The sequence below is a fragment of the Chroicocephalus ridibundus genome, chromosome 4 (genome assembly GCF_963924245.1).
Source record: "Chroicocephalus ridibundus chromosome 4, bChrRid1.1, whole genome shotgun sequence".
Lineage (NCBI taxonomy): Eukaryota > Metazoa > Chordata > Aves > Charadriiformes > Laridae > Chroicocephalus > Chroicocephalus ridibundus.
The window spans coordinates 21,450,801-21,464,525 of record NC_086287.1 but is presented as its reverse complement, the minus strand read 5'-3'; the positions used below and the strand labels follow the sequence as shown (position 1 = coordinate 21,464,525).

The following is a 13,725-nucleotide window of genomic DNA, read 5'->3' as shown; positions in this document are numbered from 1 at the left end:
ACTTCTGTTTCAACATGAATCAGAGTGTGTGTGTGTGCGTGTGTCAGAATAAATAAAAATTTCATTTTAAATGAGTTAAAATTGAGATCAATATTCATGAAATTTTATTAATATGCATAACATTTTAAGAAGGAAGTTTACCTTATGGCAACAATATAAAATATACACAGCTAATCGACATCAAGCTATTCTATTGGGCAACGCGTAAAAGTCCACGTACAGTCAGACACAAGGAATTTCCAGAATGCATCCTGCACAGGAATATCCTGACATCAAGTGTGCATTTACACCCTCCAGCAGTTGAGTCAAATATGTAAGAAGTGTACACCAGTGAGCTAATTTTTTTTTAAAATGCAAAATACATTCATTTTTTCCTTAAATACTGTTTCATTTATGGCTCGATAGAAAACTGCTTGGGAGGTGGTGGACATGCACTAATCTATCACAAAGTAATTCGGACAGATTGCTGGTTTCAGTGCATTCAAAGGCTTGCTGCCTTTCAGGTGGCCTTTCTCTACTTTAAAATGAGCAAAATAAATTTTACTCACCCATTACAACTTCAAGTTTTCACACACGCATGCAGGTAAAGTTTATATAATTTGTATGTGCATGATAACTGCAGAATCAGCCTGGAAACCTTACCCTCTGCCACTCGCACCCAAATCAGAGAAATATATTCATGTTGTATCGTATGAAAAATCCCTCTTAGATTTCTGAATCTTGAGACAGCATTTTCTTTCTGTCTGTGAACCTGCACCCAGGCTTTGAGCAACCATTCCCGCCTGCAAAGGCCTTTTCCCTTGTCTGTGCTCCCGACTGTCAGTCAGTACTTGTCACTTACTACAATGCTACCATTATCTAGCTCTTACGCAGTGCTCTCAAAGGAACTTAAGAGTGTTTTATAAAGGAAGTCAATATTGTTATTCCTCTTTTATGAGTGTGAAAATCAGGCACAGAATGCACCTCGGTAAAACAAATTGAAAAACACCATGGAGAATGCGCTGTTTGGCGGGGGGGGCATATTATTCTATTACACAGATATGCGTAAAATAAAACTCATCCAACTTTTTACCAAAGCAAAATGATCTCGTAACACAGACATTTAAAATGTTATGAAATCAGGAAAATTAAAATGTCACTTTAAACTCCCTTAAGACCAAAGCCAGACCAGAATGCAGAGGCTTGCCATCCTCGGCAGGACATTTCACTGGTAGATGACACTCACCCTCAAGGACCAACACAACCTGCCCATCGAACACCGTGCAGAATTGAAGGTGCAATCTCAAACATCTAGGTCTGCGCTGTCTGAAGGGTCACCTCTCTGTGTCTACAAAACCCAAAACTCAACAGCACACTTGGACAAACTTCCAAGTGTGCTTTCCCACCAACCAAAACTTCCATACTGTGCTTTCTATCAAGCCTTAGGAAAACCTGCTTCCTTCTCCCTTGCAGTCTGAAATAAGCTGAATTTGGTTAATTTATAGGAATGCCACAAAGGACATCTTCGGATGGGGCCAAGGACAAGTGCATCTCCATGTATGTTTCCTATTGAGAAAAAAATACAGTAACAATACCGTAAAATCCCAGTCACTAGTTAAACGTTAGCTTGCCTAGGGCCAAGGATAAACATCTCCAGCTATCTTCAAGACAAATATTAGCCTAAAAATGAAAAATTCTGCTGTACAAAAAGGCTATAAACCGTTCATAGCGAAATACTGATAAAAAGAATCTTAGTTTTAAAACCGATTTTATAGGATGTGAGGCTATTTTACTTTTGGCAAGGCCATTAACAATTATATTTTAAAAGAACAATATGATATTAGCATTATTCTAGATTACTGAAAAAAATGCCTTAGTTCAAAATGAATGCAGGAAGTGCATAAATTACACCATATTATAAATAAATTACACCATATTATAAATAAATTACACCATATTATTGACTAAAGGAAACTTACCTAAAGGAACCATCCAGATTTGCCCTGTGAATGAAACTCAGTTTTGCATCAGCCCAGTAAAGTTTCTGCTCATCCAGATCTATCGTGAGTCCATTTGGCCAATAAATATCGGAATCGACAATTATTTTTCGGGTGCTGCTGTCCATTCCTGCCCGTTCTATTCTGGGTGTTTCACCCCAGTCAGTCCAATACATGTATCTGAAAAAGAAAGCAAGAGATGCACACAAATTAAATCACAATACATGCTGGTTAGCTTTCGGAACAGAAGGGATAGCAGCTTTTAGCAAAGCCCGTAAGTGTGTACACAGAGTGGTGTATACACACAAATGTATATCCCCAAAACTTTAACATACTTATTAACTCACTAATATACTTATTAACGAAAATCAAACCACAGTTCTAGAGGGCGCAAAAAAGTCCTTCCTGACAGCGTCTTTCACAAACATTGACTCTGCATAATGTATTAGCGTTCTCTTTCAACGTTGGGCAGCACCTGACTGTCATAAGCATTTACAACTGAGATCACCCCTGCATGGCCAGTTACTACAAGTTAATATCCTAAATCACATTCTAAAGCAACTAATTATTTATCCAAGCAGGCAATGACCACAGCTGAACTTCCTTTTGCAAGTCTATACACAAAAAAGAATAAAATCAAGTGCCCTGAAATTTCTCTCCGTTGACCTCTATGTCAATGACCAGCTGGAGTGCATGGAGCTTCACCTGGGGATGGATGAAGAGCCGACCGAGATCTTACGGGTCAGGATTAAAGGGAACGCAGATATTACAGTGGGGTTCTGCTACAGGCCATCTGACCAGGATGACGGAACAGATGAGGCCCTCTATAGACAGATAGGAGAGGCACCGTGTTCACAAGCCCTGGTCCTCACGGGGGACTTCAACCACCCCGGTATTTGTTGGAAGGACAACACAGCAGGGAATAAGCAATCCATGAGGTTTCTGGAATGCGTCAATGATAACCTCCTTCTCCAAGTGGTAGAGGAGACAATGAGGAGAGGAACTATTCTGGACCTTGTCCTTACCAACTAGTAAGTGGGGAATGTCAAGCTCAAGGGAAGCCTTGGCTGCAGTGACCAAGAAATGGTAAAATTCAAGATCCTTAGGGGAGCGAGGAGGGTGCACAGCAAGCTCACTACCCTGGACTTCAGGAGAGCAAACTTGGGCCTCTTGAGGGATCTGCTTCGTAGGGTTCCATGGGATAAAGCACTGGAGGGGAGAGGGGCCCAAGGAAGCTGGTTAGCATTCCAGGATTACCTCCTCCAAGTTCAGGAGCGATGCATCCCAACAAAAAGGAAGCCAGGCACAAAATCCAGGGGCCTGCATGAATGGACAAGGAGCTCCTGGACACTCTCAATAGCAAAAAGGAAGCCTACAGAGGGTGGAAGCCAGGGCAGGTAGCCTGAGAGGAATACAGAGAAACTGTCTGAACAGCCAGGGACCAGGTTAGGCAAGTTAAAACCCAGACAGAGCTAAATCTGGCCAGGGACATCAAGGGCAACAAGAAGAACTTCTATAAGTATCTTAGCAATAAAAGGAAGACCAGGGAAGACGTGGGCCCTCTCTGGAAGGAAACAGGAGACCTGGTCACATAGGATATGGAAAAGACTGAGGTACTCAATGACTTTTTGCCCTCAGTCTTCACCAGCGAGGGCTCTAGCCACACTGCCCAAGTTGCAGAAGGCAATGGCAGGGACTGGGAGAATAAGGAACCGCCCACCGTAGGAGAAGATCAAGTACAAGACCCTCTAAGGAACCTGAAAGTACACAAGTCCATGGGACCTGATGAAATCCATCCTCAGGTCCTGAGGGAACTGGCAGATGAAGTTGCCAAGTCACTATCCATTATATTTGAAAAGTCCTAGCAGTCCGCTGAAGTTCCCACTGACTGGAAAAAGGGAAACATAACCCCCATTTTTAAAATGGGGAAAAAAGGAAGACATGATGAACTACAGGCCAGTCAGTCTCACCTCTGTGCCTCGCAAAATCATGGAGCAGATCCTCCTGGAAACTCTGCTAAGGCAACGTGGAAGATAAGGAGGTGATGGGTGACAGCCAACATGGCTTCACTTTGGCTGCAGTGAGAGGTGCAGCCAGAAGCTGCACAGAGCTGCAGCCAAGGAGGAACGGGCAGCAGTACAGTTACCCCTAGCACGTGTCCCTCACAACTCACTTCAGCTTAAAATGCTGTGATCTCCATGTACATACTGCACCCTGATTCAGCCGTACCTTCAGTTCCAGCGCAGTCACAGCACTATTTAGAGCATTCTGATCATAGCAGCATATATGATCATTAGCACGTCTATCCCACTGAAGAGGGGAGTATAGATAAAAATATAGATAGACAGACAGAAATGTGTCACTTGTAACACAATACACATACGCTTGTGCGTGGGAGGGTTAAACAAGGAATTTTCTAGTTGAAATAGTAAAGCTTCCACGCAGATGAGTCCTAAGACAGCTCACCTCAGAGTGGCTGCAGGAGACTCGTGTCCCCAGATGCCTTCCCCAAAACTACTCAGCTGGAGCGGCCAGGACAGACTGACTGCTCCTGAAGAAGTGGCAGCAGTAGCTGAGCTGCCCCAGTTCACATGAATGTAAATTGCCACTCATTTTGGTTTTCCTTAACAAGTCAGGCTGTAATTTGTGGCAGCTCAAACCGTGTGGGGAAGCAGCTATTGACAAACAACGGAAGCCAGAGAAAAGCAGACATGAAAGAAACTGTGCAACCAGCTGGTGAATCAGGCTGTGGAACTGATGCGGCCAAATACTCATTTTTGGTCAGGTCAAATCAGTTCTGTGATCTGTCTCACCTGCACTAGCCTCAAGTATTCAAAGGACACCTTGAGCCACCTCTATAGAAACGAAGATGGACAAAAGATGGACAGTCGAATTAAGAAAAACCTGGCTATTAAAGGTGACTTTGGGCTATATCATATGGCTATGGCACTTATTCATACATTGAAATGTATAAATGCAGACTAAAAAGGAGCTTAGACCAAAATCTGAAATCCCATGACAGTTATTCAAAAGCAAAAACAAAAAACAAAGGAGACAAAACCAGGTAAGTCCAATTTATTTCAAAACAGGTTAAAATAAAAAGGATGAAAAAACATCCCCAAAATTACCTTTGAGCAAAATTGCTCTCCTCAAGCCTCCCATTAAAACTGCAGCCTGCCCTGAAACTTGGTGCATTCTCATGAAAGGAAAAAAAAAAGTCTGTAAGCAAAAGCTCATGTGTAAGCTCGTGAGCTTCTCATGATATTAAAGGAGCTGCAGCTCAAGAGCCTCTTCCCTGTTGCCTAATTTCATAGATGATGTGTGTTTATCCTTGGCCACACAGAGACTGCTGGACAAAGGTAGTACTTTCGACTTCGCACATTAAGTTGCCGCAGGAAAACGGCATCCCTACATTTTAGCTCATTAACAGGTACCAAGCTCAATCCTCAGCAATGCCTGTGTCATTAAAAGGTCTAAAACTATGCAATATTAGCAAAGTAACTGTACCACAAAGGAAGGCTGGCAGGATGAAGATGCACTTAGACAACATGTAGAACAATCTGAACGCAGGCAGCGTTCTCCCAAAGCACTTCTCTCCCAATTGGACTTTTTAACACAACATATAAAAGATTATTATTATCCTCTCCTGATTGCAGGGTGTCTCTGCAATCCCGTAAGTATCATAAAGCTGATCTTCCTGGTGACCTTTTCAGAATACATCAAGTCTCTGCAGCAACCAAGCACCTACTGAAGTAATGGTTTCGTTTCCCTTCACGTGCTACAAAGCACCCCTGTGGTCCATCACAGGAAAGCACGCCAAGCAATCGAATGGAAAAAGCAATTCTTGTCTCCGTGTAACCTCCTCCCCTTTTCCAACAGGTTTCCACCCTTTTCGGCAGGCAGCAGGTGCTTTGGCAGCGTTAGGTTAATGGTTGGACTCAGTGATCTTAAAGGTCTCTTCCATCCTAGACGATTCTATGGTTCATCCAGTACCCAGAAGTACTGGACTCCACAGAGTTTGTAAGATTCAGTTACTGCTCTATTAGTAAGCACAGTAGCTGCAAGCTTCGCTACCAAGCTTTCTAGTCAAAAGGCAATTAAACAAACGTAGTTCAACCGCAGTCAGCAAGTTACTGGGTTTTGGCACATACTTAATTACCACATTGAATCAGGGCTTAAATGGTGCTTCAGTGCTATCAGGAGAATGGGACTGAAAGCCACCTTGCAAAAATAAAACAGATTTTAAAGTTGCTAAACTGCACCCCAGTGGTCTTTTTTTTTTTTTTTGTCTGCCTAACTCATTTTAAAATTCCAGGTGCAGGAGGAAAAACAGGATGAAGACCATATTTCCCCTCAGTTTTAAAGCTGCAGGGCATTTCTTATTTCCTGGTGCTTCATTTCTCTTGTCATCATTTTTGCAAACATTAGAAATCCCGGCCATGCCCTCAAAGACCAGCCGATCAGCCATCTGAGCTGGAAGGTATCACGGACATAATAAAAAGCGGCCAACATTGCCCAAACGCTTTTTCCACCTCCCGAAATGCAGTACAGTTGCCAAACCTTACATAACCTGCTTACACAAAAGGGGCCAGTTGTACAGATGATGTAAATCAGCACAAACTTCTCCAATTTCAACAATGTTCTCGAACTTATACAAGCCCAGGGCACAAAACAGGAGTTTACAGGAAATTACTACGAAGTTTAGATTCCTGCACATTTAAAGCTTACTTCCCCCCGTCCCACCTTTAAAGTTACAAAATCTCAACTGCGAAATGAAATAGCACCAATGGTTTACAGGAGGGAAAAGAATGGCTATCTTGCATAGCATTAAGCTGAAAATTACTTGCTCAAATTACCTCTTTTTGTTTTTCAAGCACTGAACTTTGAGACCTGGATGTTCTTGACAAAAAAAACCATTACATCAAACCCAAAAATATGCACCAGCAGGTAAACATCACAACTCATCACACTGTATTCAAAGACATGTATTTAAAGCAAAGCAAACAAAACCCCCAAGAACCACCCTTCTCCACTATAGTTTTCCTACATCTTTTATTCTGACAGGTTTATTCTTTTGAAATACATACATTACATATATATAGCATACTATTTGGCAACTGAGAACAAAGAGGAAAAACATAATTGCCTGTCAACTGATGGATGCTCAAATATTATTGCAACGAAGTGCCTGCAAGGAAAAAGCACATCTTTCCCTGCTCAGCCATATGGAAAGGAGTAAGACACCCTCGTGATTTCTCAAAGGTAAACACTCAAGTATTCAATACAGCTTCAACAGCCTGTTAAACAGTCAGGTTACGTGACACCGTGAAGCTGAAGAATCCTTGCACAAAAGGACGCAAGAAGATTTGCAAACACATTAAGCTACAGACGGAGGGCAGCAGTAAGGAGATGCTTGCAGCACTACTCATTGGGGTTAGGAAGAGGATTTTTAACTTGGAATGCAATATTACTGCAAATACCTCTGATGTGTTGAGAAAAAGAACATACGCCGGTAGGATTTCCTGGGGAAAAAAAGGAGTTGCACACGCTTTGTGTGTTATGCGCTTTCCCCTCTAAAGGAATGTCTGGCACATTCGCATGCAAAAACTCTACAGAAAACAGAAAAACAACTATAAGAAGGTAAAATGAGTCCTCATAACTGCTCCTTATGGTCACTAGGTAAGGCAGAAGAGACAAGGCGATATAACTTTTTCTTCCCAGACATTTCAGAGGAGATATGAAGAAATACTATATACAAATAAACGATTTCATATTGAAAGCACTTCACAAGCAACTCAGCATTATACCACCACTCCAAGGTGGTCAGGGAAGTTGCAGAAAACAAGATAGAGAAAGGACCTCATGAGGTCACGACCCAGGCACCAAAAAAGGTTGCTTTTTCACAGAATCATTAAATTCCTGAGGTTGGAAGGGACCTCTGGAGATTGTGTACTGCAAACCCCCCACTGAAAGCAAGGTCAAACAGAGCAGGTTACCCAGGACCTCGTCCAGTCAGGTTCTGAGTATCTCTAAGGTTGGACACTCCACAATCTCTCTCGGCAACCTGTTCCAGTGCTTCATCACCCTATCAAGTAGAGAAGTATTTTCGTTCATTTAAGTTGAACTTCCTCTATTTCAGTTTGCGCCTATTGTCTCTATTTTCACTGGATACCACTGAGAAGAGTATCACCTTTGCTCCTTTCACGTCACATATTTATACACATTGATAAGATCCTGAGCCTTCTCTTTTCCAGGGTAAACAGTCCCGACTCAATCCCCCCTGTCTTCTGTGGTGGATGCTCCAATCCCTTAATCGTCTTTGTGGCCCTTTGTTAGGCTCACACCAGCGTGTTCACATCTCTCTTGTGCTGAGGAACCCGGAAGTGGACACGGCTCTCCAGAGGTGGCCTCACCAGCACTGAGTAGAGGGGATCTGCTGGCAATGCTCCTTCTAATGAAGGAGTGCTCTTGATTTTCTTTGCAGCAAGGGCATATTGCTGGCTCATATTCAGTTCATTGACCCCAGGCCCTCCTCCTCTTTCAAAAAATATGATTTATTTTAGGAAAAGGAAAAATAGTCCAAATCTCACTACATTCAACCCATTTTACGACATGCTCCAGCAACTCAGAAGTCAGGGGATCCTCCTATCAAAAGGTGCAAAATTAACTGTCAAACTCTCTCCACCAGTTTATGAGATACCTCCCACCTTCTGCTGCTTATAGGTAGACCCAGTCATGATTTAACCTCTGACTTAACTACTCCACCTAAAGTTAAACCTAGATTTCTTCCTCTCTCCATAAGAAACATTGGATTAATGCATGTCAGGACAGTCCAAGAAATTATGTCTACGCATTGTACTGAATTAATGGAGGACAGGGATCCAGCCAACATATTCAACAAGGGTAATTCAATTATGCAAGTAAGGTGTTGGTTGTTGTCTTACCGACAGATTGCACAACTGCCCTTAAACATTTAGCTCAAGCCAATGCATTTTATCTATTTCAGTGTGCTGATGCAGTTTAACTCAATGTTTGGGAAAACAATACACTGGAACGACAGCCACTAATTTGTCAAGCCATGCAATCTAAGCATGCTCACTTGCAAGTTTATAATTTTGAAGACAATTTAACAAACAAAAGAAACCCTGTTTAAGTACACATTCAACAGGTTATGTGGAAAAAAAAATCTTACTTCAGCTTATAATATCGCTTAATTTTACATGAAAAAATTAGAAACGTGTTTTGAGTTAAACCAAAGCCACCCAATTCACGACAAACACAATGGTCCCAGTCCAGCCAGACCAACATGTTGTATATGCCATGATTTCCACACTGCCTCTGTGCAACTATAAACTGACCCATCAAGTCCTCTAATCAAAGAGAATCCCAGCTTCTACCATCTCTTTGGTCCCAGAGTCAAAGCTACAAGACCAAAGTTACGTTCCCAACCACCTGAGAAACCAAGACAACACACACTGGCACTGAGACAATCAAAGCCATCCTGTTGTTCCTTCGGTTCCCTTTAAAAATGGCGTAGAAATTAAAAAGTTAAGAATACTATGATTCCCAAACTGCTTAAGAAGACTAAATGTGTACAGGGCAATGGAGCCTCAGTCTCCAGGACTCAGGATATGAAGAATCACAGAATTTGTAGGGGAAAAAAAGAGTGCTAACAGGGGAGTGAGTTCAATGGGGTTATTAAGGAAGTCTACACATTTCCACCTCTTCCCCATGCAATCCCAGATGGGGGGGAAAAAAAGAGTAAACCACTTTTTTCTGCCATCTCTGAACAGGCAGCTCTGCTCTGAAATGAATCAAATGGTCTTTGAACAATTTATGCTCTTTAGTCACGTCTATGAGCAGGAAAAGGGAGAAATAAGCAAAAGAGACCGATGAAACATTTATGGAAAGGCTGTCACCATCAAGGGCATCCATCTGAAAATTAGAGTAAATAACGCTTCCCACAAGAACTTCAAGCTTCTCATGCATGAGACTATTTGCAGCTATTTGGCCACAGAACGTATCAAAAGCTTTCCAACTCCCAGAAATTACAGCCATACCAAGATACTGGATATGACTTGTAACCAATTTTACGGTTGAGTACTTTTCTTACATCCTAAGAAAACAACCGTGCTACTCCTATATTCATCCTCATTACAGTGTTTCAAATAATTAACCAAAAGCTTCAAAACAATTTTATACTTGAAATTAACTACCAGAGACACACAAGATATAAACTCAACTCTAGCTTTCAAGGCAGCAATAATCATGCTTCACTCAAAACTGGGGCATCTTCTGCATTTTAACTGAGTAGCCATGAGTGAAAGCAGAAGTTGCTAAAATGTATAATCCTTACCCATACCATGTTTGATGTTTTTCTTCTCCAGTACTCGCAACAGTCACAAGTTTTTATTCAGTATTCCCCCTCCTCTCAACTATTCCAAAGGAGGTAAGATCAGATGATACACCGTTAAAAACATGTGACCATTCACAGTCATTTAAATCAAAATATTCAAAGCTTCAGCCTACTGCAGCTCATACAGATCGGGCTTCAGCATACAGAACCCAGTGATTTCAGCACAGAAAGCCAACATGCTTAACCTTAAGCACACGACATACTGTTGTGTGGGACCAAGGTCGGGGTGAATCAGCAGTAACCACCACTGCAGTTTTATTTAAGTGCTTCTGTGAATACGGTTGTGAGTCGTGTAAGAACAGCTATAGGTTTGGTTCGTGGTTTTGCTGTGACACTGAGGGAACGCTGTATATAACAACTAGGCACGTCTGAGGCTTTTCATTTTAGGCTCTGAACCGAGCACTTTCTAATTTTGATAGCTGTCCCTTTTAAATCCATTTTTTAATATCCCACTTGTCATATTTACGCATCCAATCCTTTCCTTCCTTCAGTGCCAACTATACCTTACTTAGGTCAATGACAGTCATTGCTTGCAGATTTTGGCTAATTTGCCTGAAGCAATGGTCAGGCTGGGCTATGGCACACACTTCCCTAACGCTGTCCAGAACCCAATTAGACTTGTTTTAACCTCTAAACTAAAGGCCATTCTGCAGAATGTCAAAACTTATGATCAATAGCTTTATCCTTTGTACTCAGTATTTCTTTTTAATGCTGTTTTCTAATTTGCATCTTATTTCCTTCCCTCAAAGCCTCTGCTATTCCAAAGGGGAAGAGTGCTCCATACATGAAGTTGGCTTCTGCGCTAGTCCACTGGCGCTGCCACTGCCCAACAGACCCACACCACATCTCAAAAGACATTCTAAGAACTAAAATGGGCGAGGAAATGTAGGAAGAGGTTTGCAGCTTTCCTTCACCCAGTCAAAACAATTCAAAGGTCCTTCCTCTCCCTCCTCCCTGAATATAATTTCTACAAACCCCACCAGACTTAACATGCCAGCTCAGGTATGGCCAATTCAACAACCCCAGTGATGACTCCAAGCCCACAAGACAGTACGGGGTTTTTTTGGAGGCAATCCATTTTTACTTTTCTTTAAAATAACCATTTCACGGATGTTTGACTCAGCTCTTTGTACTTTGGCAAAAGAGGGGGAAGAAACTTCTCAAGCAGTACTGTCTGCTGAATAAGCCAAATTATAGAAAATATGGCTAAAACTTGGAACAGTAGGCTTGCTCCAGAAGATATCGCAGCAGCCATCACACAACCAGGAAGAAACTCAATACTTGTATTAGCCAAAGCAGATGTTTCTAACACATTGTATGCTTTAATAATGTGAACTAACTACTTCATTAGCACTTAGCAGTGAAAATCGGGTATAAGGATTAAGGATATGCTACAGCTCCTCCGAATCAGAGCCCTGTATTACAGGTTGAAAGTAACAAGCCTTGAGATTCAGATTTAGAGGTCCTACTTTAATGACCCTTGTCAACACACATTCTAGGCTGTTCAGATCTAAGACTTTCCCTACAGGACTGAGAATTAACTCATTTGTTTTGGCTATGCATTCATGCATTCTTTTGAAAATTTCTTTTCAGGAAACCGGAGTTTGCTTGTGATACGCGATAAGGACTTGCTTCTGAAATGCATTCCTGCTTCTTCACACAACATTCATGATATTTAGGTTCTTTTCACTGTGTCGCACAGAATTTGAGCTATCTCTTTAGTTGGGCTCGAGTAAAATCTTTACATACACTAACTTCAGTTTTATTGTCCCCAAAACACAGAAACACGCAAAAGCTGCGAACTCAAACTTAATAAAATACCAACACTACTGAATCCCCCACCAGTGGTCCACCTAGCAAGAATGTATATAAATGCTGATGTTCTCCAAAACAGCGCCAAGAATTTTAGCCTAATGTCTCCAATTAAATAAACTCAGTTTCACATAACCAACACCAGGTCTGGGATCTGGATGTTCAGAACAAAACGGCAGTGAATTTGCAGAAAAGTGTTTTGTACTTTCCTCTGTCTGTCCAGTTTATCCTTAATATCAAGGAAGCAGAATAATTGGTTTATCACATATTCCTTAATATCAAGGGAGCACACATATTGGTTTATCACAATCCTTTTATTCCTAGAATACACAGTGGATTCAGCAAGAAAGCTTTAAAGTGTATGGGAAAGAATGGCAGGTTACGTATTAAGCAGCTGCCTGTTAATTATGATACTGTCTCAGAGCATCAGAAAATCCAGAACAATTAATTATTTTCACTAGCTCTGGGAAGAGTAGAGACCCACAGATGATCTGCATTAGCCTTTCACAGCTTGCTTTAAAAGAAATAAACTTTAAAATGCTCTGAATGATTGTTAGGGGAGACAACAAGTGCATCTCTCTTTTGTGTTATAACCTTCATATAAGCATTGCTTTTAAAGAAGGAAGGTAGGTTGAGTGTGGAAACGATGAATCTCTCCGTAAAAATGTGATTATGTCAAATGCATCCAACTAACTATTAAGCAAGCCTGCCAAAAACTGCCAAAAAAGAAATCATAGTTTTGAATGTCAGCCAGAAATCACAGAAAAATAGGCTTTGAAAGGAACCTCTAGAAGTCAGCTGGTCCATCTCCCATGCCCTAAGGCTTGGTCGTTACACCTATACTGTTCCTGAGAGATGATCACTGTATCTTCAATACGTTCGTCTCTATTCTCTCGAACTAGTCTACGTATCGAAGAATTACACTCAAAACGGAATAAAACCTATTTATTAGGTAAACGCCATGCTGGGCATAATATCCCACTGCGAATACCACAACATGAAAGGGAGTCCTCCATCCATCTCTGCAGAATAGCCTTACTAAAGCTAAAAGAGAAGAGAAGGTGTCACCAATGTGCACAAGGACACATTTTTTTGTCAACAGACAAAATAAATCAGATTTGTTTGACACCAAGCATTCCTGACAAGCCCATGTTTGGTTACTACTAGCATCGGCTAAACATTTACAAACTGCTTACTTGTCCATTTTTCTTCTGGAAACTGAAGTTGACTGGTCTATACCTAATGAAGTTTTCTTCCTCATTTTCTAAGTTTTCCCCCACTTCTCTAGAAGAAACTGCTAAAAGGCAAAAATCACATCTGTGGAAATTCTTCCAGACTGAAAGCCAATGTTTAGCATCTTCAAGACCGCATCATCCAGTTTTAGGAATCCTAGTCTAAATTTCATCAGATTTCACGATCTGGAAGAAAACCCACATACTTACTTAAATGCTGTAATCTGTTCTCTTCTATTTGAGCACAAATTCTTACTCTTCTGCCAATTGTAATAACTGCATTAGCACC

The 13,725-nt window shown here is 41.4% G+C and overlaps 1 protein-coding gene across 2 annotated transcripts in view; it reads right to left on the bottom strand.

The window, feature by feature from the left end:
• Nucleotides 1–13,725, bottom strand: part of LRP5 (LDL receptor related protein 5) — a 165,463-nt gene that overhangs the window by 114,361 nt on the left and 37,377 nt on the right. For both annotated transcript variants that reach the window (XM_063331969.1, XM_063331970.1), the window contains exon 3: nucleotides 1,959–2,156. In XM_063331969.1, the coding sequence (XP_063188039.1) occupies nucleotides 1,959–2,156 (198 nt within the window). The remainder of the gene's footprint in view (nucleotides 1–1,958; nucleotides 2,157–13,725) is intronic.